At 46.5% G+C, this 26,306-nt stretch overlaps 2 protein-coding genes across 10 annotated transcripts in view; one reads left to right on the forward strand and one right to left on the reverse strand.

The window, feature by feature from the left end:
• Positions 1-26,306, forward strand: part of LOC119026022 (serine/threonine-protein kinase Nek5-like) — a 26,895-nt gene continuing 589 nt past the window's right edge. The window contains exons 1-27 of one of the 8 annotated variants that reach the window (XR_005076992.1): positions 1-160; positions 482-518; positions 621-748; positions 1,041-1,137; positions 1,480-1,577; positions 1,657-1,740; positions 4,907-4,977; positions 5,549-5,635; positions 6,934-6,988; positions 8,087-8,200; positions 11,089-11,175; positions 11,401-11,470; positions 11,767-11,870; positions 12,832-12,890; positions 12,977-13,138; positions 13,899-13,977; positions 14,342-14,440; positions 14,567-14,647; positions 15,219-15,302; positions 15,472-15,540; positions 15,694-15,810; positions 16,059-16,233; positions 16,623-16,745; positions 16,829-16,910; positions 17,496-17,589; positions 17,620-17,737; positions 25,874-26,089. Coding sequence is in view for 6 of the 8 variants with exons in the window: in XM_037110089.1 (XP_036965984.1) it covers positions 626-748; positions 1,041-1,137; positions 1,480-1,577; positions 1,657-1,740; positions 4,907-4,977; positions 5,549-5,635; positions 6,934-6,988; positions 8,087-8,200; positions 11,089-11,175; positions 11,401-11,470; positions 11,767-11,870; positions 12,832-12,890; positions 12,977-13,138; positions 13,899-13,977; positions 14,342-14,440; positions 14,567-14,647; positions 15,219-15,302; positions 15,472-15,540; positions 15,694-15,810; positions 16,059-16,233; positions 16,623-16,745; positions 16,829-16,910; positions 17,496-17,802 (2,427 nt within the window). In the remaining 2 variants the exon portion in view is untranslated. Of the gene's footprint in view, positions 161-481; positions 519-620; positions 749-1,040; positions 1,138-1,479; positions 1,578-1,656; positions 1,741-4,906; positions 4,978-5,548; positions 5,636-6,933; positions 6,989-8,086; positions 8,201-11,088; positions 11,176-11,400; positions 11,471-11,766; positions 11,871-12,831; positions 12,891-12,976; positions 13,139-13,898; positions 13,978-14,341; positions 14,441-14,566; positions 14,648-15,218; positions 15,303-15,471; positions 15,541-15,693; positions 15,811-16,058; positions 16,234-16,622; positions 16,746-16,828; positions 16,911-17,495; positions 18,277-25,873; positions 26,090-26,306 lie in introns of those variants that run through there. The other 7 variants (XR_005076993.1, XM_037110091.1, XM_037110093.1 and 4 more) reach the window with 7 other exon arrangements.
• On the reverse strand, positions 18,178-22,267 carry LOC119026024 (GDP-Man:Man(3)GlcNAc(2)-PP-Dol alpha-1,2-mannosyltransferase-like). Of its 2 annotated transcripts, XM_037110097.1 has the most exons (6): positions 22,116-22,267; positions 21,742-21,963; positions 21,048-21,250; positions 20,579-20,747; positions 19,813-20,456; positions 18,178-19,488 (listed from the first exon to the last, which is right to left on the reverse strand). In XM_037110097.1, exons 1-6 carry the CDS (start codon positions 22,169-22,171, stop codon positions 19,205-19,207), a joined length of 1,578 nt encoding a protein of 525 aa, XP_036965992.1. In that variant the 5' UTR covers positions 22,172-22,267; the 3' UTR covers positions 18,178-19,204. The 2 variants fall into 2 exon arrangements, with proteins under 2 accessions (XP_036965992.1, XP_036965993.1); XM_037110098.1 differs by lacking the exon at positions 21,742-21,963 and having other exon boundaries at positions 22,116-22,186.

Genomic DNA, 26,306 nt, shown 5'->3' on the forward strand with positions numbered 1-26,306 from the left:
CCAGCATGCCTTGTGGCTTCTCTTCTCGTATTCGCGTACAGCAGCCAGGTTTGTGACAGGACTCAGATTCTTAACGTCGTTAAACCAGTTTAAACTTGTTTCTGTCGCTTTGTTTCACGATGTAGCTTCAACTTCTGACAACAAGACTTCTTTATAAAAGGTAAGAGTCTTTTCTCTGACACTAAAACATCTTTAAACGGCTTTTTATCTTCGAAACAGAACTTATGTTAGCATGCTAACATGACAGCTAGTCGCCTGTGTATCTGTCTCCATGGCAACGGGCTCCTTCCGCCGCCGTCTCCTTGGCCTAAATACTAAAAATACGAATATATATACGAATATATATATATATATAACCTGTGGTTATTAATAATAATAATAATAATAATAATAATGGATCATGGTTCATTTAAGTGCTTTTTCTGTTATTTAATCATTTTAATCAAAAATCTGCATTTTTGTCATTATGTCTAATATATAGTCAAGTCAGCTCACGTGACGCTTCACTTGTCGTTTGAGTGAGTAACACCTGGTTTTATGACCTTTTTATACTTTTTCAATATTTTTATACTGTTCAATTATTTTTCTTTTTAAAATGTTATATCTTTCCTGTCTTCTAGGTGACATGAACAACTATGAGGTCATCCGTCAGATTGGAGAGGGTGCGTTTGGAAAAGCCTTCTTGGTTCAGGATAAAGGGTCGGGTGGAGACAGGCAGTGTGTGGTCAAACAGGTCCACCTGAGACAGGTAAGACAGCAGCGTGTGCACATGTCTCTCACTGATGTTAGCTGTGATGGAGCTGGTTAACTGGTGACTGGCTGCCTGTTTCTGGGCCAGTCTGGTTACAGCCTGGAGATCCTGCCTGTCAGGAAGTATTCTGACAGATATCTGTCAGTTTGACTCTGTTTTTGTTAGTGAATGAGATTTAGAGGTGCTGGTAGGTGCACTGACTGTGGTCAGGCTAGCTGCTTCCAGTCTTTATGCTAAGCTAAACTAACTGGCATGTTTGTGTTGGACTGGTGGTGCATTCACTGCTCAGATGTCGGCACGGGAAAAAGAAGCATCCACAAAAGAAGTGACGCTGCTGTCCAAGATGAAACACCCCAACATCGTCACCTTTATCACCTCGTTCCAGGGTGAGTGTGTGTACTGGTACTGCATGTGTGTACAGACTGCACAATGTGTACTGGTACTGCATGTGTGTACAGAGTGTGTACTGGTACTGCATGTGTGTACAGAGTGTATACTGGTACTGCATGTGTGTACAGAGTGTGTACTGGTACTGCATGTGTGTACAGAGTGTGTACTGGTACTGCATGTGTGTACAGAGTGTATACTGGTACTGCATGTGTGTACAGAGTGTGTACTGGTACTGCATGTGTGTACAGAGTGTATACTGGTACTGCATGTGTGTACAGAGTGTGTACTGGTACTGCATGTGTGTACAGAACGTGTATTGTTACTTCATGTGTGTACAGAGAGGGGGAGCCTGTATATAGTGATGGAGTACTGTGACGGAGGAGATCTGATGAAGAAGATCAACCTGCAGAGAGGAGTCCACTTCACCGAGGAGCAGGTACACACACACACACACACACACACACACACACACACACAGACACACACACGCGCTGTTATAAATGTGTGTTCTTCAGATCGTCGGCTGGTTCGTTCAGATCTGTTTGGGTCTCAAACACATCCACGACAGGAAGATCCTCCACAGAGACATCAAAGCTCAGGTATGACTGCTGCAACTGAAACTCATTTTCATCATTTCATATGTTAAATACTTTCATGGCTAATAGATTAATTATTCAGTTTATTAAAGGTCAGAAAAATGCTCAGGAAAGACACCTTCCAAACGTTTAATCTCAGACTGCTTGTTTTGTCTGACCAACAGTCCACAACTACAGAATAATTAACTGGCAATAATATAAAACAGAGAAAAACAGCAAATCCTCATATTTAAGAAGCGGGTAACATTTTTGTGGTAGAAAATGATTATTGATTATTGATTCATTTTGTACTGAGCCGATGAATCAGTTAATCATGAAACATTTCCTTATTTAAACACACAATATGTCATTTCCAGCACTCAGCTTTTCTCTATTAAAACAAAACATGTTTGCTGAGTGTTGTGTGTGGAGGGCCGGAGCAGAACCAGAGCCTCTGGAGGAATAAACACCTGGAGCTCATCAGATTCTGTTCTGACCCAGAGCCGTTTACCCACGGAAGGAGAGCTCAGTTACTTTTTAACTGTTGGAATGAAAAAGGTGATTTATCTTCTGTTTATCAGCCTGACCACAGCAGGGATCCACAACAAACTGAACATGTATCTTTGGATGCTTCACAGCTTTGTTTTAAGAGAAAATGTTCTGGTGCGCGGCCGTCACCTTGTGTTGTCTGTAAGTGATGTTCTGTATCAATAAAGTTTCATATCCATTATCACCACCATGATCACCACCTGATGGTGAGTTGGATCCGCTGGCAGGGGAGGAAGCTGGACAGACTCGGCAGACCCAAACATATTGTGAGGGTCTGCTGGGAACGTCTGGCGGAACCCTCTGTCAGGGAGGTCTTTAACTCCCACCTCCGGGAGAGCTTGGACCAGATCCCAAGGGAGGCTGGGGAGTCTAAATGGACCATGCTCTCCACTTCCATTGTTGACGCGGCTGTTCGGGGGACTCCTGAGGCAGCTGACGGGTACTGGCAGGCCAAGCGTGCTGTGGCATGGCGGTCGCGGAAGCAAAAACTCGAGTCTGGGAAAAGTTCGGGGAGGCCGTGGAGGAGGACTACCGGTCAGCCTCGAGGAAATTCTGGCAAACCATCCGGCGCCTCAGGAGGGGGAAGCAGGTCTCCACCAACACTCTTTACGGTGGGGGTGGGGAGCTGTTGACCTCGACTGGGGATATTGTCGGGCGGTGGAAGGAATACCTCGAGGATCTCCTCAATCCCACTGACACGTCTTCCATAGAGGAAGCAGAGGCTGGGGACTCAGAGGTGGATTCATTCATCACCCAAGCTGAAGTCACTGAGGTAGTTGGGAAGCTCCTCGGTGGCAAAGCACCGGGGGTGGATGAGATCCGCCCTGAGTACCTCAAGTCTCTGGATGTTGTGGGGCTGTCTTGGCTGACACGTCTCTGCAGCATCGCGTGGCAGTCGGGGACAGTGCCTCTGGACTGGCAGACCGGGGTGGTGGTCCCCCTATTTAAAAAGGGGGACCGGAGGGTGTGTTCCAACTATCGGGGGATCACACTCCTCAGCCTCCCTGGGAAAGTCTATTCCAGGGTACTGGAGAGGAGAATTCGGCCGACAGTCAAACCTCAGATTCAGGAGGAACAATGCGGTTTTCGCCCTGGCCACGGAACACTGGACCAGCTCCATACCCTCCGCAGGGTGCTCGAGGGTTCATGGGAGTTTGCCCAACCAGTCCACATGTGTTTTGTGGACTTGGAGAAGGCATTCGACCATGTCCCTCGTGGCATTCTGTGGGAGGTGCTCAGGGAGTACGGGGTCGGGGGCCCTCTGTTAAGGGTCGTACGGTCCCTGTAAGACTGGAGCAGGAGCTTGATTCACATTGCCGGCAGTAAGTCAGACCTGTTCCCGGTACATGTTGGACTCCGGCAGGGCTGCCCTTTGTCACCGGTTCTGTTCATTATTTTTATGGACAGAATTTCTAGGCGCAGCCACGGGCCGGAGGGGATCTGGTTCGGGAGCCACAGGATTTCATCTCTGCTTTTTGCGGATGATGTGGTCTTGTTGGCTCCTTCGAGCCGGGACCTCCAGCATGTCCTGGGGCGGTTTGCAGCCGAGTGTGAAGCGGCTGGAATGAGAATCAGCACCTCCAAATCTGAGGCCATGGTTCTCGACCGGAAAAAGGTGGCTTGTCCCCTCCAGGTTGGGGGAGAGCTACTGCCTCAGGTGGAGGAGTTTAAGTATCTTGGGGTCTTGTTCACGAGTGAGGGAAGGATGGAGCGTGAGATTGACAGGCAGATCGGTGCGGCGGACGCAGTAATGAGGTCGTTATACCGGTCTGTCGTGGTGAAGAGAGAGCTGAGTTGAAAGGCGAAGCTCTCGATTTACTGGTCAATCTACGTTCCTACCCTCACCTATGGTCATGACCTTTGGGTCATGACCGAAAGAATAAGATCCCGGATACATGCGGCTGAAATGAGTTTCCTCCGCAGGGTGGCAGGGCGCTCCCTTAGAGACAGGGTGAGGAGCTCTGTCACACCCGGGAGGAGCTCGGAGTAGAGCCGCTGCTCCTCCACATCGAGAGGAGCCAGCTGAGGTGGCTCGGGCATCTATATCGGATGCCCCCTGGACGCCTTCCTTGGGAGGTGTTCCTGGCATGCCCCACTGGGAGACCCAGACCCAGGACACGCTGGAGTGACTATGTCGCTCGGCTGGCCTGGGAACGCCTTGGGATTCTCCCGGAGGAGCTAGGGGAAGTGTCCAGGGAGAGGGAAGTCTTGGTGTCCCTGCTCAGACAGCTGCCCCTGCAACCCCCCGGATAGGCGGAAGAAAATGGATGGATGGATATTCATTAAGGGAGCATCGAGCCTGATCGCAGCTTTTTATCCACAGAGTTTGCTGATCTCTTTAACTGAGCTATGTAACCCACAGAATGTACACACACTGCTTGTTGCAGTTGTAAACAACTTTGTCCACAGAGCCTGAGGTCAAACTTTAATTAATGAGTGTTACCATCACAGAGTGGAGGACGGGCTGTTCTCAGATCAGCCTTGTCCTCAACAAAGAGCTCACTGTGAGCCAACTCCCAGAATAACTGAGTCTCTGTTCACTACCATCACTAACTGTCATCAGTCATATCTGTTAACACACACACACACACACACACACACACACACACACTCAGTCAGTGTTTCCGTCTCTCTGGTGTAGAATATCTTCCTCACCAGCGGAGGGATGAAAGTGAAGCTGGGAGACTTTGGAATCGCAAGAATGTTGAATAAGTAAGTCAGTGTCATCTTCACTCACACACACACACACACACACACAGTGCAGCTGTTTATCACTGGGTCTGTGTAACACATGGACAAGCTCCAAACAAGTCATTATCATTCCACACACACTCGACCAGGACATGTAAACACACTCAACTCATCTGTGTTCTGGAAATACTGCGAGTGTGTATTTCTACTGTGTTGTACTGGATAACATGAGAGGATAAGCAGTCGTGGAAAGTGACTACGTACAAACGTGTGCAGTAAAGCTGTACAACTGATATAAATATCATCAAAATGTCAGAAGCTGTAATGTTCTGAAGGAAAACAAACATCATCATAATGAAGTTGTGTGGAGCTGCGGAGACTTCCTGACACACAGATCACACCTTCACATTCCAGCTAGAGTCACATCATCAGGACTCAGAACACTTTTGACTGATGCAATATGATGTTTTATCATATCAGGCAGCCTCAGATTGTCGATATATAAATCCTGGAAAACAAAGAATCTATGTAAAAATTAGTCAAACTGTATTTGAGGTTTTTAAGGTGAAAAAAATGTGTGATGTGTGTGCAGCACCATGGAGCTGGCCAGAACCTGTGTGGGGACACCTTACTACCTGTCTCCAGAGATCTGTGAGAGTCGACCCTACAACAACAAGACGTACGTATGGCGTCAGTCTCTACGACCACAACATGAAACACAACATGAGGCAGATCCTTACAGCTCCTGTAAAAAGGAGCGTCAGTATGTTTGTTAAACGTTGTCTGGCCTTAGCAGACAGACAGAAACGTTCACAGAGTGATCAGATAACACCTGTTTTACATGGATATGAATACAGGTGAGCCTTGAGCACAAGCAGTAGACAAACACTGATGTACAGTTCCATATGTAAATGATCCACAGTGTTGATCTAGTTTGTTTTTGTCAGCTTGCAGCCCCAGCTGGGTGGAGTCAGTCTCTTGTGCTCATTTCAGGGAGGCTCCTTTTGAAAATCAACCACAGAAACAAAACAGATGAATTCTGACTGATTAATATTCTGATGTTTATTACACTCACACCCATCTGGAGCCAGACCCAGCTGTAAGGCATCACACGTGTCCTCACACACTGTGGAAACAACACCAACATCTTCGTCAGTTGACGACCTGTGGAGAACAGATGTGTCTGACATCATTCAGTACGCGGGGAGTGAATATACAGTGAGTTTCCCCTCCAGCACAGTGACCGCTGGTATAGAAGGGAGCATGAATCTCACTATATCACACACAGCCCAGGACATCAAGAGTCACATGTTACAAGTATAACAAGGAAACATTTCAGTTTTTCTTTTAACACAATGAGACAAAAGTAATAAAACTCTGTAATGTCAACTGGAAAATTTGACAGAGTTTCTAATGTTAGCTTAAACTCTGATAGCATCCCAGACCATAGATCATCAGCAGATAGATAGTGAACCTAAGGATGGTGTCTACTCACACACTACAGCTACCTCATCTTCAGGCTCTGACTGTGTGACTGAACAGATCACTGCTCTGTTCTCTTGTTTTCATAGACTGAGGTCAAAGTCTCTTCCTCTTTCCCTCAAACACACACACACACACACACACACACACACACACACACACACACACACACATAGTTGATTTCCAGCCAGAAATCAGAGGCCAGAGCTTGTTTTCCTGCAGAAGTGAACCTTTTCCTTCTCAGGGTGAAGCTGCTGTGCAGTCTGACATCATGTCTTTGTTTGTGCTGTGTGAGTTTAGCTGAGGGGGACGGCCTCGCCCAGCTTCCTGTTCCAACAAGAAACATGTCGACTGACACAACATGTTCCTCATTACACAGATGCACTCTCTGATCCTGATCACAACAGTCACGCTGACCCCAGCAATACATATCTGTGTGTGTGTGTGTGTGTGTGTGTGTGTGTGTGTGTGTGTGTGTGTGTTTCCTCTCTACAGGGATATCTGGTCTCTGGGCTGTGTCCTGTATGAACTCTGCACCCTGAGGCATCCAGTGAGCTGCACCACACCTACAACTCCACCAGCTGCTGCTTCACACACACATACAAGCTCTGTTAATGCTCAGCTAATGCTAATGCTCAGCTAATGCTAATGCTCAGCTAATGCTAACACCCAGCTAATGCTAATGCTCAGCTAATGCTAACACCCAGCTAATGCTAATGCTCAGCTAACCCTGCTGGATAAACCAGCATAGACCAACATAGCTTGTGACGAGTAAGACCAGCATATGTTGTGTTCTGGTGCTGAGATGCTGGTGACCAGCATGATGTGTCTACAACTTATTTCATGTTGCAGTATGAGGAGGAGTGAAGTTGGTTGTGAAAGTCCAGTACAGGCCAGTCAGAGTCAGTGAGGTCGTCACAGAACACCAAGTTTATTGAACACGAGCTTCCTAATTTGAGGAAACCTGAAACAAACTGTAAATACTGAACTAAATATACAGAAATATAAATGCAACACTGTGTTTGATGCTCCTGTTTCTCTCACAAGTTGAAGTAAACAATTTATCAAGTTTTTCTTTTGTATGTACACAAAATAATGACTTCTTTCAAATGTTGAGCACACATTTGTTAAAATCCAGTAAGATGAGCCGTCCACCTGACAGGTGTGGCAGATCAAGATGCTGATTGAACAGGATTCAGGCACAGGTGTTCCCTGCAGGGAACTTCCCATGCTGGTGCTGGGATGCTGGTGACCAGCCTCATCAGCAACATCACCAGCAAGACTATGCTGGTAGGCCATCATAATTAATGGGCCCAACATGATGAAGCTGGTCCACCAGCTCAACCAGCACCAAACCAGCACTAACCAGTACAGACCAGGATAGACCAGCATGGAAATCATGCTGGTCTGTGCTGGTTTTTCCAGCAGGGAATGCTAACACCCAGATTAATTTCAGCACAATGAACAAGCAAACGATTGAATGTCAGAAGAGTGAAACTTCCTGATACTGGGTCAAAATACTGATCATGAAACCAAACATGAGGAAAGTTTCACGTTTAGTTGAGAAATAACTACATGATGATCTGATGATCTACATATTTGTTGATTAATCACCTGTCTCCCTGTCCTCACCTGTCCTCACCTGCAGTTTGAGGGCAGCAGTCTGCGGCAGCTGGTCAGTAAGATCTGCAGGGGGCGCTACAACCCAGTCTCCACCCGCTACTCCTACGAGCTTCGTCTGCTGCTGTCACAGCTCTTCAAGGTCAGGAACACTGTTATTCATTTCAATGTATTTTTATTGAGTTTGTGTGAATATTATGAAGTGGATGTACCATAAATCCATAAACAGCAGGTTATTGTAATTGTCATTTCACATTTAAACAACTGGACTCAGACTCAGCACATCTGTGTCTGTTTCTGTGTTGAAAGTTCAGTTCAGATTTTACTTCCACCACATAAAAGTAAAATAAAAACATTAAAAACCATTAAAACCAGTACATATACTGGAGCTAGAGGTTTATCTAAATGTTCTCAGGTCGTCTTCACACACTGGAGCTAACACACACACTGGAGCCAACACACACTGGAGCCAACACACACTGGAGCCAACACACACTGGAGCCAACACACACACTGGAGCTAACACACACACTGGAGCCAACACACACTGGAGCCAACACACACTGGAGCCAACACACACACTGGAGCTAACACACACACTGGAGCTAACACACACACTGGAGCCAACACACACTGGAGCCAACACACACACTGGAGCCAACACACACACTGGAGCCAACACACACTGGAGCTAACACACACACTGGAGCCAACACACACACTGGAGCTAACACACACTGGAGCTAACACACACACTGGAGCCAACACACACACTGGAGCCAACACACACTGGAGCCAACACACACACTGGAGCCAACACACACACTGGAGCCAACACACACTGGAGCCAACACACACACTGGAGCTAACACACACTGGAGCTAACACACACACTGGAGCCAACACACACACTGGAGCTAACACACACACTGGAGCTACCACACACACTGGAGCCAACACACACTGGAGCTAACACACACACTGGAGCCAACACACACACTGGAGCTAACACACACACTGGAGCTACCACACACACTGGAGCCAACACACACTGGAGCCAACACACACACTGGAGCCAACACACACACTGGAGCAAACACACACACTGGAGCTAACACACACTGGAGCTAACACACACACTGGAGCCAACACACACTGGAGCCAACACACACTGGAGCAAACACACACACTGGAGCTAACACACACTGGAGCTAACACACACAGTGGAGCCAACACACACTGGAGCCAACACACACTGGAGCAAACACACACACTGGAGCTAACACACACTGGAGCTAACACACACACTGGAGCCAACACACACTGGAGCAAACACACACACTGGAGCTAACACACACTGGAGCTAACACACACACTGGAGCCAACACACACTGGAGCCAACACACACTGGAGCAAACACACACACTGGAGCTAACACACACTGGAGCTAACACACACACTGGAGCCAACACACACTGGAGCAAACACACACACTGGAGCTAACACACACTGGAGCTAACACACACACTGGAGCCAACACACACACTGGAGCTAACACACACTGGAGCTAACACACACTGGAGCTAACACACACTGGAGCCAACACACACACTGGAGCTAACACACACACTGGAGCTAACACACACACGGGAGCGAACACACACACTGGGGCTAACACTCACTGGAGCTAACACACACACTGGAGCTAACACACACTGGGGCTAACACACACACTGGAGCTAACACACACTGGAGCCAACACACACACTGGAGCTAATGCACACTGGGGCTAACACACACTGGAGCTAACACACACTGGAGCTAACACACACTGGGGCTAACACACACACTGGAGCTAACACACACTGGAGCTAACACACACTGGAGCTAACACACACACTGGAGCCAACAAACACACTGGAGCCAACACACTCTGGAGCTAACACACACACTGGAGCTAACACACACACTGGAGCTAACACACACTGGAGCTAACACACACTGGAGCCAACACACACACTGGAGCTAACACACACACTGGAGCTAACACACACTGGAGCTAACACACACACTGGAGCTAACACACACACTGGAGCTAACACACTCACTGGAGCTAACACACACACTGGAGCCAACACACACACTGGAGCTAACACACACACTGGAGCTAACACACACACTGGAGCTAACACACACACTGGAGCTAACACACACTGGAGCTAACACACACTGGAGCCAACACACACACTGGAGCTAACACACACACTGGAGCTAACACACACTGGAGCTAACACACACACTGGAGCTAACACACACACTGGAGCTAACACACTCACTGGAGCTAACACACACACTGGAGCCAACAAACACACTGGAGCTAACACACTCACTGGAGCTAACACACACTGGAGCTAACACACACACTGGAGCTAACACACACTGGAGCTAACACACACTGGAGCCAACACACACACTGGAGCTAATGCACACTGGGGCTAACACACACTGGAGCTAACACACACTGGAGCTAACACACACACTGGAGCTAACAGACGCACACACAGAACAACACACACAGAACTTTACCTGAATGTTTCCTTCTCTCAGTGAATGTAGAGACAGCAGAAGTCTGTCACCACCACACGGTGACATTTAATGTAGTTATGATCTTATGTTTATAGTTTCATGATGTGCAGCAGGTCGGTCACAATGCTGTACCTGTCGTATCTCTTATGGATGAGTCTTTTATTGATCAAATTATTATCAGTCTGTTGAACAATCAAACATTTCTGAGAGTAACTTTAGTTTTTTTTATGAGTGTATACTTTTCCCTCACTACATCTCAGAGGTAACAATGAAACCAGTGTCACAGTGTTCTCAAATCTAAAGACTTGAGTTTCATACATATATTGATTAAGTTTACCTGAACGTTGTGCGTCACTACAGGTGTACAGCTAAAGTTACTAGTTACTTATCAGGTCACAGTTTATTTATTGTAATTTACACACAAAAGCACACTCTGTCTTCCAGGTGAACCCTCGGGACCGTCCCTCGGTCAGCTCCGTCCTCAGACGTCCTGTCCTGGAGAAACACATCAGGAAACACCTGGACACACAGGTGAGACCTCTGATCGGTTCTTAGTCACAATCAGTGTGTCCAAGATGAATACTTTATGATTACTGCTACATGATAAATATGACACTATCATGAAAAGTTTATTCCAGAATATGTTCAGACAGCAGAGTATTCACTGTAATTGATCCGATATATGGAAGTATTGATATGTTTTGTTTGTTTCCTGTGTGTGTGTGTGTGTGTGTGTGTGTGTGTGTGTGTGTGCAGGTCATGCAGCAGGAGGTGAACCACACAGCGCTTCACAGAAGCAGAGCAGCAGTTATACCAGGAGCAGCAGGTAACACTGAACATGTGACAGGAAGCAGCAGCTGTGTGTTTGTTGAGGACTGTGGCGCCTCCTGCTGGTCGTCTCCCGTCAACATGTCTGTTCAGAAATTCGACTCTCCTTGATCAAATCGCTTCCACGGAGATGAGCTGAATCCTGATTGGGCTGATTGTGATCACATGACATGTTAGCGCACTGAGGGAGAGTCACCCCGCATGTCTCATGTTCAGTTCAACATCCAACTGAACCTGAAGGACCAGAGCAGGAGAGCCACATGTTGTTCTAACCTGAGACTGTCCTGTTCACAGAGAAGAAGTCCGGACCAGCAGAGAGACCAGCGGCTGCTGTGAGGAGACCAGCTGCTAAACCAGACTGGAGGGTCCCCAGAGTCCACACACCTGCCCTGTATCAAGTATTAAGAACAATTATACATAGAGGAAGAAGAGTGATAGAGTTGGCTCATAGTGTACTATGAGTATGTGTACTGAGTATGTGTACTGCACTCAGGAACTGATACTGTGTCTGAAGAGATCAAGGTGACATCATCTAGTCTGCAACACACCAAACTGTTACAGCCTGAAACTAGAACAGAACACTTAGATCCAGCACAGCATCTATAGATAGATCTAGATCTATCTATAGTTAAAGATTAGATATAGATATAGTTCAATTTATTACAGCTGAGAGAACATGAAGGAGAGCTATAACATGTGGACATGTGTTGGCTCCACCAGTAATACTGCACAGAAGTATACATTAGTCAAACAAATAGACAGTGTGCAGGTGGGCAGTGTGCAGGTGGGCAGTGTGCAGGTGGACAGTGTGCAGGTGGACAGTGTGCAGGTGGGCAGTGTGCAGGTGGGCAGTGTGCAGGTGGACAGTGTGCAGGTGGACAGTGTGCAGGTGGACAGTGTGCAGGTGGGCAGTGTGCAGGTGGACAGTGTGCAGGTGGGCAGTGTGCAGGTGGGCAGTGTGCAGGTGGACAGTGTGCAGGTGGACAGTGTGCAGGTGGGCAGTGTGCAGGTGGACAGTGTGCAGGTGGGCAGTGTGCAGGTGGGCAGTGTGCAGGTGGGCAGTGTGCAGGTGGGCAGTGTGCAGGTGGGCAGTGTGCAGGTGGACAGTGTGCAGGTGGACAGTGTGCAGGTGGACAGTGTGCAGGTGGGCAGTGTGCAGGTGGGCAGTGTGCAGGTGGACAGTGTGCAGGTGGGCAGTGTGCAGGTGGGCAGTGTGCAGGTGGACAGTGTGCAGGTGGGCAGTGTGCAGGTGGACAGTGTGCAGGTCCAGTGTGTTAAATGGTATCCAGGGTTCCTACAGCTGTCTCTTACGGCCTGTTATATTTGAGTTGTACTGATATTATGTATGTGTGATGTCAGCCTGTCCATCAGAGAGCAGGACGAGCTGCAGACAGAGACATCACAGGTCAGAACCACAGGTGAGTCAGACTGGATCTTCACCTGTGAGTGTGAATGTTCATCAGTGATCATTAGTGATGGTGTGACGACTCTGTTACTGCTGCAGGTTTGATGGTGAGCAGCTCGTCAGTCATTACCAGCACTACTATGCCCAGTTGGACGCCTTTCAGTGGAGGAACAAGGACGTCCTTCATCCTCCTCCTGCTCCTCCTGCTCCTCCTGCTCCTCAGGAGCCATGTGAAGAGCCTGCTGTGGAACCACACCAGCTGTGAGTGAGCTTACTCTCAGGGTGATTGATTTAGTGATTTGTCTACAAATTCTCTGAAAATCAAAACAGAATTAAGTTCAAAAGTAACGTCTTCACGTCTGACCAACAGTTTATTATCACGAGACAGAAATGCAGAAAAGCATCACAACTGAGAAACTTTTGATAAAACATGATTTAAACAAGTAATCTATAATTGGAATTGATTCAAACATGCCTTAATTTGTTAAAGAAGAAGAAGAAAATAGAAGTCATGAAACTTTGATGTGTGTGAATCTGATGATTAATTGATTATCAGAGTATTTTCTGATTATTAATTATTGACTGAACACTTCATTGACTAGTTACCCATCAGCCACCATGTTCAGCTGAGAGCAGCTCCACGTGTTCATGTTCATCTGTCTGTTAAAATGGATCTAAAGCCAGGAGATGGTAAACTTAGCTTAGCATAAAGACTGGAAACAGTGGAGACAGCTAGCTCGACTGAAGTTAAACAGCCAGGTTGCTAAGCTAACAGTCCACTGTAGCTTCGTATTGATCGTGCAGACATGAGAGTAATTCTCTGATCAAACATCGAGCATGAAAGTGAATAAACATTTTTTTTCCAAAATGCTTCTTTTAGCTTGTTTTTTAAACTAATCTGGTGTTTTGAACATGATTAATCTGTGATGTATTATCATAATGGAGTGTGTGTGTGTGTGTGTGTGTGTGTGTGTGTGTGTGTGTGTGTGTGCGTGCGTGTGTGTGTGTGTGTGTGTGTCAGTGTGGCTGCAGCTCGTAATGAATACTTGCAGAGGAGACATGAGGCCAACCAGTACAAACTGAGAGCAGAGAAACAGCTGGTAGGATGGAGCTTTTCATTATATTATAATATTGTTAAGACACGATGACTCTGACCCTGGGGGAACACAGTAATTCCACACACTTCATCAAACAAATGTGTTTTAAGCATAAATCAATCACTCTGGAACAAAAAGTAGAATAGATACAAACGACGGGATGACCACCTTCAGCTGACACTTCAGCAGACGGAGGGAGGACGTCAGTTTAATCTGCTCAGTAGGACAAATATAAAGTCACTGAGCAGACGCTGTCGATTACACTGACACCTTCTTTCAGTGTGGGTGTTGATGGTGTTTTCCCAGCATGCCATGCTCTACTGACCCTATAACCTCTGCCCTCTGACGCTTCCTCTCTGACCATCAGGGTCTGCGTCCATGTACAGCTGAACGCATCAGGACACAGGAAGTGAGACCTTCTGAACGCCAACACACTCTTCAGGACAGGAGACAGGACGGACAGCAGGTAGGAGACACCAGGGAAGGTAACTGAGTACATTTACTCAAGTACCATGCTTAAGTGTGTGTGTGTGTGTGTGTGTGTGTGTGTGTGTGTGTGTGTGTGTGTGTGTGTGTGTGTACATGTAAACAGGAGTACCTCCGTCAGCTGGATCTGATCAGACATCAGTATCATGAGGAGATGAGACAGATGAAGCAGAGAGCTGAAGCTCAGGTGAGTACGACCTGTGTTACACCTGAGACTACAGCAGACAGACGTCTCATCACACCAGCTGAATATTCATGTCTCCAGCCTGTTCAGCAACGTCAGGTTGGAAAACTGTCACATGCTAAAAGGAAATTCTCTGCTTTGTTTATTTGTTTGCTCAAAAACTACTGAAGGTTGTCAGTCGTCCAGGTCACAGTAACTCTCTGTGCTGTATCGTAGGCAGCTCCACATGTTTCAGGTTCTTGAAGAGGACTAGAGGTGAAACGTCTGTAAGAAACATCCTGTTGGCTGTTGTTCACTGTTATATAGACCAAGACACCCTGACATCACCAACAACAGTCACTTCCTGGCAGATAACTGCTGGATGATTATCACTGTGGAGAGATCAGAGTACTTGTTTTCTTCGTTTTTTTCATTTTCAGTCTTTACTGTAAAGTTTAGAGATAAATATTATCAACAGCAGTGTCATCAGACAGGTTGGACTCATATCACCCTCCTGTCAACACACAGTCACAGTCTCGACCCGATCAGACTGTAAATCATGCTGCTAATATATTTTCATTCTGTGCTGTTTCAGGTTGAGCCACAAAACAAACAAGGAACCTTTGTGGTGGAGAAAAGCAGAGAGCCTGAGGAGCAGCACAGAGACACACCTGCACAGGTAAACACTGACAGGAAGTCAGTTCAGTCTGACTCAGAACCTGTTTTATACTAAAGTCAGAACACGTGTATATAAAGAACAGTGAAGACTCTGTATGGATTATTTCACTCTGTGCTGATGTTAGATTAAAAGATGATCAGATCTATAATGTCTCTTGTCTCTGCTGCAGGAAGTTGAAGCAGCTCTGAAGCAGATCAGAGATCAGAGGAGAGAGCTGAAGAGAAAACACAGAGACCAGGTGAGATCAGAGGACAGGTACACCTGTCTGACAATAAAACAAACCCGTCAGATCTTTCATGAAAAACAGCAAAGAATCAACAAGCCGCTGAGTTTCAGCCTGCTGTCCACCTGAACACTGAAGTGTCTCAGATGATATCTGTCATTCCCGCAGAAGGGAATCATGTTTGAGATCCGGTTAGATGATGGAAGGATGAAAAACAACACAGAGGAGGAGGAAGAGGAGAGAAGAGAGGAGGAAGAGGAGGACGAGGAAGAGGAGGAGGGGAAGGTAAGTGATTCCTCTCTGTCTCTCTTCTTCTTCTGCATCTTCTATCGTCTTTCTTCCAGCTCTTCTGTCATCAGGTGAGAATCAAACACCTGAGTCTGACACACTCAGCTGAGTCTGCTTCACCCAGGACAGATGAGGTCCTGGTTCCTGGTGGAGCTCATCTTCTTCATCTGCGCCTTTTTATTCTCCTGTGTCTTATCTGCATCATCTTCCTCCTCCTCTCATTCTGTCCCTGACTCCTCAAACAGGACGTGGACCCTCTGAACCAGACTCTGAGCTTCCAGGAGGGGGAGGAGTTGAAGCTCAAGGATTGGTCAGAGTTGCATAGGAGGTGGAGCCAGAGGACTCCTCAGACACTGATGGATGCACTCGCCAAAATGGACATCAACTCCATCCACAACACGGCGATGGAGGCTGAACAAGGTGGAGTACAACAATGTTTCACAAGTCATTCATTTATTCTTCAGTCACTTAGCTTAGCTTAGCATAAAGACTGTAAACAGTTGGAAACAGCTAGCCTGCCTGCAGCTCTGCAGCTCAGGGACAGGACACATGGAACTTATCTGATGTCAGTCTGTGTCTGAACTCACCAAAGATTGTTTATGAGGTAAGAGAAGCTCTACTGTCTCTGTAGTTTCAACAGAGTGAGACATCTGCATTCTAGAGGATCTCATCACATCTTAAACTTTCTTTTATTTCAGATCAAAAACTTATATTTTACCCTCTGTCCAGGTGTTGTGTCACAGCACTACAGGATGACTGATGAGTACCTGTACTGTCTGTATGTATGTCTCCTGACTCCGCCCCCTCAGGTGAGGAGGCAGCAGCTCACAGACAGTGGGGCCACGCCCCCCCCAACACTCTGCTGAATGCTCTCCACCAGGCTGAACTCACCTCAACTGTGGACTCTGCAGGTGAACACAGACTGAACACAGGTAGTGTTGAATGAACAAGATGAGCTGTTCAGGTGATCAAACCTCTGGAAACATCTGACACACAGACCTGTCCAAACTCTCAGATTTACAGCCAGAGAAGGAGGAGGACTCTGATGTGGAGATGGATGAAAAGCGTCTGGAGCCGAGGTCTGACGATGACGACACGTGAGTCAACTCTTCCTCCTGCTCTCTGGACCCTCTTATGTGTTGGGATGAATTAGCTTGATATTATGATAAGATATATTTGCCTCGTCCTCCTGAAGTTAATATCAATATATTGTAACCAATGAACACTTTGTGAATGGAATGAGCTTCTTTTGTTTTATCTTTAATGATCATCACGTGTTTGTGTTGTGTGTGAAATTGCTGACTGGCGATTGTGATCTTTTACTCAAATTGATCCAGTAGTTTCATTACCTGAACCAAACTGAGCTGCGTGAAAACTGGAAATATTATTTTTAATACCTGAAAAACACAAACAGCAACATAGCGCATAGTGGTCTTGTTCTAGACCCACTCAGCCAGCAGCTCTTGGTGTGAAATAGTCTTTGTGCTTTTTCTTCCTAAAGAATTTTCATAAAACCACCAAAGCAGTCGCACATGACATAGTGTCACTTTCCATTAGATGTGGATCAAATACACAACTTACTGGCTGAGAGTTTTAAAGTGTTTAGTGAGACTCTTTGGACAACACCTGCTGAATGTAGCTTCAACTACATCAGGTGATGTGTACTACCTGTCTGTCCCCAGGAACTTTGAGGAGTCGGAGGATGAGCTGAGAGAAGCGGTGGCAGACTCCATGAAGAACCTGTTTGTCCTGGAGGACAGCAGCTCAGAGGAGAGAGTGGAGGAGGAGGAGGAGGAGGAGGAGGAGGAGGAGGAGGAGGAGGAGGAGGAGGAGGAGGAGGAGGACAGAGGTCACCAGATGAAGACTGAGGTGGAGGACTCAGACGTCACTGCTGGAGCGACTACACTCATTTCCTCTGAAGAAGGTGAAGATAACATGCCTGTAACTACAAAGAAACGTCCTGAGTCTCACAAACATCCCGCAGAATAACTGACTCCGAACTCTTTAAGCTGAACAGTCGGTCTGCACTGACAGTTGTTCTCTAACAGGATGTCAAGAAGTTTCCTTTGTGCAAACAAGAGAAACTTCTGCTGTCAACAGTTCTTAAATCAAAGGTCCTGTGCATCATCACTAATGAGCAGAACCTTCATCAACATGCAGAACACAGACAGTGGATACTGGCTCTTCTGGTCTTTTCACAAGATTTAATGACAATAAGAAAAATACAGAATATCCTTTATTTCCTTACACAATATCTTCAGTGCAGCTCTGATTTCTGATTATAATTCTTTCCTTCACTGTCAGAAGACAGATTGTTTCCTCTGTCAGTGTTTTTTTTCCTGTCAGAAGAAGTCACTCGACATGTTTGATGATTGTATTTATTGCAGTATTGTTGAGTTCCTCTACATTAACAGACCTAAATATTAATAATGTATTTTAAAATAAAGATTCTTTGATATTTTGCACACGATCATATCTCCATGGCTGGAACTCATCGCAAACAGGAAGTGAAACAACAGTTCAGTTAGAGACATTTGGCCTTCAGCTCAACACAAAACACAGCAAGTTTTCATTTCACTGATGAAAAAATACCTTTACAAGCCTTTTCTGTCAGTTCAGGAATCCTGACACGTCTTCACTGAACTATGATCACATCACTGTCCACTGGATGTAAAGCTGTAGCTCAGTTTGGAATGTAACTTTATTTAAACACCTTAAAAGGAACAAATTGTCAGAAATACTTCCTGTCTGTCACCAGAGTCAGACCAGATGATGCACACTAGCCTAGCTTAGCACAAAGACTGAAAACAAGGGGGAACTTTCAGCACAGCATAATGAAAAGAGAAGAAAAACTACAAAACAGGTTATTTAAAGACACGTAGAAGAGACAGCGAGTTAACTGATCAAACTTCCCTGAAGCTCATCTCTGCTAAACTTTAACCCGACGTCACATCAACAGTTTGATGATGAACATGATGTGACTTCATGTTTGAATCACTGCATCATGTTAACTGAACTGCTGCTCACCTTCAATACAAGACAGGACAAACTTTATCTTTCTGTGTGTCTGTAACAAGTCCTCTTCCTTCCATCAATCCTGTCACCAGGTGAGAATCAAACACCTGAGTCTGACACTTGCAAAGTCACTGAATTTGGTGAACCTCGTCCTGATTAGTTTTTCTTCATGTCAGTGGATAAGAAGCTCTGAGTCCAGCAGGAGCTTCTCCTTCTTCTCTTGTTCAAATGTTGTATGACGAATCATGTCACACGTCACTGACGGTGCTGAAGTTTAGATCTGACTCTCACTGCTTCACTCCATACATGTGTAGACTAATAACACCCAGGACAGATGAGGTCCTGGTTCGTGGTGGACTCCAGGCCAGGCTCCTCTTCATCGCTCCAGTCTGGTCATCAGGGACTCCGTCGCTGCCAGGAAACAGAACTCAAACTCTTGGTCGGAGAATCTCTCAACAGAGCGCCGGGCGTTTCGTCTGATCTCAAGCCTGGCAGACGGAGACAGCGTCAGGATGGTTTCCATGGCAGCAGCATAGCTGTCCTCACTGTCGGCCAGGAAGCCCGTCTGTCCTCCTTCATACGGGACCACGATGTCCAGCTTCGGCCCGCCGGATTTATGAGCCAGAACAATGGTGCCTGCAGCCATACACTCCACCACACCTGGAGACAGAGGAGAGGGACAGATGGGTCATCATGTTATTGATGATGTCATGAAGCAGTGTGGCATCATGGGACTCAGATGAGGTCATGTTTGCTCTCTCTGACTCTCCTGAAGTTACAGACAGACGACCAGATGAAACGTCACCTCAAGGAAACTGGAGGATTTTTCTGAACAATGTTGGAAACATTTGAGATGCTGTGAGAACTCGACTCAGCAACATGAAGAACAAAGGTCGAGCTGGTTTAATGCAGAATTCTGACAGATATCTATAAAACATGTCGGATCTTTAAGACTGAGTAGCGTTCGTATGTGTGCGTGCTCACCTATCCCAAAGTGTTCGTTCCACATAGTGTGCAGGCCGATGGTGGCGTCCACCAGCTCTCTCTTCAGCTCCTCGAAGGGCACGTTAAGTTTGAAGCTGACCCGGTCGGACACGCCCAGCTCGTCACAGAGCCCCCGCAGCAGAAGCACCCGCTCCTCATCCTCCTGGTTCCGACATCCACCAATCAGCACCAGCCGCAGAGACTCCCGTCCCCCCAGCCCCCCCTCCTTCCTGTCCAGCAGTTTGTGGAAGGCTCTGATCTGCAGCCGGTGGTCCTTCTCCGGTCTGAACTGACCCACCGACACGATGGAGTGACACTTCCTGTCTCCTCCTCGTCCGTCCTTCTCCTCTCCGCTCCCCAGCTCCTGTCCCAGCTCCTCCCAGCCCTCCTCCACGTCATCTTCATCATCCTCCTCCAGTGGGACGTCCAGGAAGGCTCTGACGTCGCAGGGCGGATAGACGACGCTGGTGCGGTTTGGCGAACGCCACAGAGCCAGGATGTGTCCCAGTGTCCAGGTGGAGTTCACCATGATGACATCACTGCAGGAGCCGGCGAGGCCGTACAGCAGGGCGAAGCAGCAGTAGTACACCACCTTCACCGCGCTCAGCATGGGGTTCCTGGAGATGAAGTCAGCGTTGTTGAATCTGGAATCACAAGAGGAGGAACACAGAAGGTTAGCTTCATTTTAGACGTCAGGTGTTTCTATAAGGTATCAGACGCTTTGAGAGCATCATGTTCATTTTGTGTGTGTGTGTGTGTGTGTTACCTTGGGTTCCTCTCTCTGACCACTGACAGCATGTCGGTGCTGACGGTGGGATAGTGAACGTAGCTTGCCACCTTACAGCCGCCCAGGTAACGGAAGATCGGCAGGGTGAAGGCGTAACCCATCGAGTCCACATACAGGTCAGGAACGAAGGCTGTCAGAGCCTCCCAGCCTGACACACACACACACACACACACACACACACACACACACACACAATATATATACAACTGTTACTAAAGTTATAAAACACAGAAGAACTGATGATCAATCAGCTAACAGCTGAATGACATTCTCTGAGTTCTGATCCGACACAGTCAGAGACATCAGGTGATCATAGACGTGATATTTATTTCTGAATACTTTAATATTCTCTGTGTTTGTAATGTTAATATTAATGCTGTGCTCAGACAGGAGTTGAAGATGTGTCACAGCAGACTGACATTAACTCTGCGGTTCTGTTTGTTCTCACCCAGGAACATGGACCCGGCGCTCTGACCCAGCAGGGTGAAGTGAGGGTAGGAAGTCGCCTCCACCAGCACGCGGTGACGCAGGAAGATGAAGCTGATTGGTCGAGGCAGCGTGATGTTGAAACGCTGTCGGGCTCCTTCCAGAATCTGCTCCCCCGTCACTCCCTGATCTCCAGTGTACACCACGAAGGAGACGCCCGGGTATCTGAAGGGAAACGACCACTCAGTCCACTTTCTACTCAGTTCCATTTAACTGCAGTCACTTCATCTTTTACTTTTCTGAACACTGTCACTAAAATCGTCTTATTTCCACATCAACACTTAGAGCTGCACTGGATGGTCATTTAGTTCGAATCCCTGCAGTGATGCTAACGGCCCGCTGATAGTGAGACTCAGTACAGCTGATCCACAGCTGATCCACAGCTGATCCACAGCGGGTTTGGGTCGGGATGTGGATCCACAGCTGCTGGTGGGAACACTCACAACAACAAGGACAAAGAATCCGACTGTGTTAACGTGTCTGAGCTAGAAGCTGGAGTGAGCAGAGAGTCTGACCCTCAGCCGTGTTGTCGGTCTGTTGTGTGGACAGACATCGACACAGACACGGACTCACTACATGGATACAGTATGTGTGTAGTGTGAGTCTCGAGCAGACAACACAGACACCAGGTGCTGTGAGTCAGGTGGAGCTGGTACCGGTTCATGAGGGCCCTCAGGGAGCACCACAGCACCCTCTCCCCGCCTCCTCCCGCGTTACAGTACGGGTGGAAGAAGGCCACGGCGGGGCCTCCGTCCTGGGCCCGGCGGGCCCTGCGGCGGCCCTGCAGCCACATGCGGACCCCCATCAGGAGCAGCAGCAGCAGGAGGGTCAGCAGCAGGCTGAGGTAGGCACAGGGGACCACCAGAGACCACAACAACCTGAGGAGGGGCAGACAGAGACCGTGAACCGGGACCGACGACAGTTCGCTGCTATCAAGCTAAAGCTAGCTGTCCGGTTAGCACTCTGACGTCGCTTCCGGTGAACCGTCCGTTAATTTAACGTTGAATCGTTGAAAAGAAGAAGAGATTACCTCATTAAATCACAGAAGCACAGAGAGAAGTGATGATGATGTTCGTGTCCGGCCATTTTCACAACACCTGACGTCACTGCCGGAAGCTGCTGTCAGCTGACCGCGCTGCCTCGCTGTGATTGGCTTAGTTTGTTTTCATATACGTCATCGGCACGTTAACTGTTAACGGTTCATTAAATATAGAGGTTTAATGTTTTTACCTCTTTATTTTGTATAGTTTATGAATAAACGTGTATTTTAACCTTTGTCACCTGAATGTTCTTAATAAAGATAAATAATAATGATAAATATGTAAATAAAACACTCACCCTGCTCAGTTTTCACCCCCCCCCATTTCTTCACATATATATATATATAATTTATATTTATTCAAGTTAACCTTTTCATTCATTAATTATATAATATGATTGAAGCTGTGTGTTGAATGTTTGTTTTAACTCCTAACTGCCTGCAAATAACTGTCACCATCATGGAAACCAAAAGGGTTTGAGCTTGAGCAGGTTGAGCCTCCTCACCTGACAGGACAGGTGGGTGGAGATGTGACAGATGTTTCTCCTGTTCGCCAGGTGGAGGCGCTCAGTATTAATTCAGTATAACACCTAAAGTCAGTTTGTCTCCTCTGGACTGAGGTCGTGGTCTGAGTGTGTGGGGTGTCTGTGGTTAGCAGACAGAGGAACAAACACATGATGTCAGTGAGCTCATATCTGTAACTTTCCACCCCATTCAAACATTCTCACAGAATAATATGTTGTTTGTTTGTAAAGTTCTCATCCTGTTAGTTAAAATGTCCCGAACCATCCAGAGGGCAGGAACATAGAACTGACAGAGGAGATGAACCCACACAGTGTTTCATCACATGTTACTCTTCATGTGGAAAATATATTTATATTAAACTCCATCAACCGTTTGAGAGTTCAACTGGAGCTGGTTTCACAGACCGGATACTCAAATAATGAGACTCGCTGTCTGCTTCTGTTTTTCTTCAAACCTCTCCAAAAGCTCACTTTTAATAAAGTTTCTATTAAAACACAAATAAAGAAGTAAAGTAGAAATAGAAGAAAGTAGAATCAGATGTTTCACAGACTTTACCTGTGTGTGTGTGTGTGTGTGTGTGTGTGTGTGTGTGTGTGTGTGTGTGTGTGTGTGTGTGTGCGTGTGCATGACAGTAAACACAGTGGGAGGAAAGAAAAGGCACAAAACAGTCCAGTCAGAGTCATAAATAGAAAATAGAAAATCTATAAAGTGCTGCAAACCTCCATCTGCCAGCTGTGGGAGGTTATTATGTAAGTCCCATTTTAGGCATATTTAAGACATGTTTATGTCATAACACCATCCTACCTGACTGAGCAGGTCCAGCAGGAGGCGCTCAGCTCTGGTCCCTGCTGGTTTCCATGGGAACCCCTCAGTGATGTGGAGCATCTGAGGATGGAGGTGTTGGGCAGCAGAGGAGTGAGTGGGGATGCTGGATCCCCTCACACCTGCCCCTCTGTGAACCATCAGGTCACCTGCTCAGGTGAGACAGTGGAGGTTAGCTCCATGTTACCTGCAGTAAATCTCTCCACTGAAGCTTGCTGCTGTAGAATGTAACTTTCAGACGAAGGAGCAGCTCAGGACTCTCTGACTCCAACCTGAAGCACAGCAGAGACAGTTTGTAGAAACAATTAGAGCTTTAACACAGCCTCCATCAGTCCTGCTGCTGACGTCATGAGCTGAGGTTGCGTCTGAGATTTAACCCTAAATGTGGACAGTTTACAGTGTGAGGATGACGTCAGCACAGGGAACACCTGAAGATGTATGGCTGCATCTGAAAGTCCACGCTAGCGTTCAACTGAGTACACCAAAACAGTATGTCAGATTTTTTAGTATGTTGAAACCTTCGTATGAACCCAATAGTACGTGAGGTGCATACTGTTTCTGGTAAATCTATATTTTTTAAAACATTTTTTGGCCTTTTTGACAGGAGAGCTGAAGAGTGTGACAGGAAGCAGGGTAAGAGAGGCGCAGCAGAGGGACCCGGGCCGGGAGTCGAACCCGGGTCTGCTGCAGAAAGCACATGGGTCGCACGCGCTACCAACCAAGCTAAGCAGCACCTCTGTTTCTGGTCGATATTGAAGTATGCAAGTACTGGACACTGCGCCGGCATAAATATCCCACAATGCAATGCAGCAGTGATGACAACAACAACACAACAGACAATGGCAGACAGCGACCAATGCAGCTCTGGTGTAATGTCTAACGTTATAATGCTTCAATTTAAGTTTCTAACAGTAGCTGTTTAATTAACGTTAGCTCCTTAGTTATCTCAGTTAACATTACAACCACAACAGTGTGTCATCATAAGTGAAACCTTATACTTACACAGATATTATTGTAGATTGCCAGTAGAGGTGAGGTTGGCACGGGTTACCACGGTTACACATCTCCAATTCAACCGGCAGGAGGGTCTCAGGAAGTGCGTCACTTCTGTGCTAAACAGCACGTCTGAAAAGATGTATACTGCTGTTATTCACTCAAAAGTATGTTGAAGGATAGTACACACATTGAGTATGTAGTGTATAGTATGGAATTTCAGACGCAACCATACGATACGTCAACGAAACGATACATCAACAATACGATACGTCAACAATACGATACGTCAACGATATGATACGTCAACGAAACGATACATCAACAATACGATACGTCAACGATACGATACGTCAACGATACGATACGTCAACGAAACGATACGTCAACGATACGATACGTCAACGATACGATACGTCAACAATACGATACGTCAACAATACGATACGTCAACGAAACGATACGTCAACGAAACGATACGTCAACCATACGATACGTCAACCATACGATACGTCAACAATACGATATGTCAACGATACGATACGATACGATACAGCAACGTTGCCGCCATATTGGATTTGGCAGTTCCGCCCCGTGAAGCAAGACAAGTCAGTGTAGTGAAGCTTCTTCGACGTAGGGCTGTAAGTTAATGTCTCATTTACACACTCACTTATGTCTATGTCTATGTGTATGTATATATCTATGTTTATGTCTATGTCTATGTGTATGTATATATCTATGTTTATGTCTATGTCTATGTGTATGTATATATCTATGTTTATGTCTATGTCTATGTGTATGTATATGTCTATGCCTGAAGGTACCTGAGGTCAGCAGGTGAGTCCAGCTGACCTGACTCCAGTTAGCTTTGTTAGCTCTGATAGCTTTGCAGTGCTTTGCATTTAGTTTTATAATAACAGATTAACTGAACTTGTATTTTATGTTTAAATTCTATTGTATACACCTCCAGAAGGAGACAGGTGTGCAGGTGTCCTGTCCAGGTAACAGAGGAACAGATGGCCAGCCAGTTAGATTATTGATACTGTAATATGTGAGTTACATTGTGACAAACACAGAGACAGAGTGTAGGAAACAGATAAGATGAAACCAGGTGTGACGCATCTGTGAGGAAACACCTGTGGTTCATTCATGTCATGACGACACAGGACGTGTTCACTCTGCGCCGCCGTCCTCTTAACGTTCCATTCAAAACTCTCAGTCCAGATAAAAGACAAAGCATTCTGTAAAATCAGTTATATACAAAAGCACAATAAAAGTTGATATTCATGTCAGTGGTAGAAACAGCTGACTGAGCCGGGCTGTACTGAACCTGTTCGGTAAAACCAGGATGAGGATTTAATTTCAGAAGCATTAAGTCAGCAAAGGAATGAATAAAAACATTTTCTCAGTTACAGTGTTCAGGACTAGAAGACCCGGTTCAGACCTCAGCCTTCACCACCTCAGGGATGATCTGGATCACAGACTGACTCAGACCTGATCAGACTTGTGATGATGACTGATGGGACCGGAGCTGTGCAGGACCGACTGAAGAAGAGCAGAGGCTGTTGGCAGCATGATGACCAACATGGTGTGAGAAGCTGGAGCACAGGCAGACAGACAGACAGGTGAGTGTTTATTCAACCCTACACCAGGTAAATAACCTGTGTACCTGCCTGTCCGTGTGTCCGCCCGCTGGTATTGGAAACTAACATGTTCAGTGTCTCTTTATCCGTCTGTGTCTTTGTTTTTGTACTGAACAACTGAAAACAGACAAACATCAGATGGACGATGAATAAATTGTTTAAAACAATAATCACTTAGATGAAGATGAGGCCAAATACA

Source organism: Acanthopagrus latus, chromosome 9 (assembly GCF_904848185.1).
Source record: "Acanthopagrus latus isolate v.2019 chromosome 9, fAcaLat1.1, whole genome shotgun sequence".
Taxonomy (NCBI): Eukaryota; Metazoa; Chordata; class Actinopteri; order Spariformes; family Sparidae; genus Acanthopagrus; species Acanthopagrus latus.

Bases quoted from the DNA above. Each gene is read 5' to 3' on its own strand.
- LOC119026024 (XM_037110097.1), bottom strand. From the start codon at position 22,171: ATGGCCGGACACGAACATCATCATCACTTCTCTCTGTGCTTCTGTGAT. The intron at 21,964-22,115 runs GTAATCTCTTCT...GCCCCTCCTCAG, and splicing joins TGCTTCTGTGATTTAATGAG to GTTGTTGTGGTCTCTGGTGG. The intron at 21,251-21,741 runs GTACCAGCTCCA...GTTTCCCTTCAG, and splicing joins CTGAGGGCCCTCATGAACCG to ATACCCGGGCGTCTCCTTCG.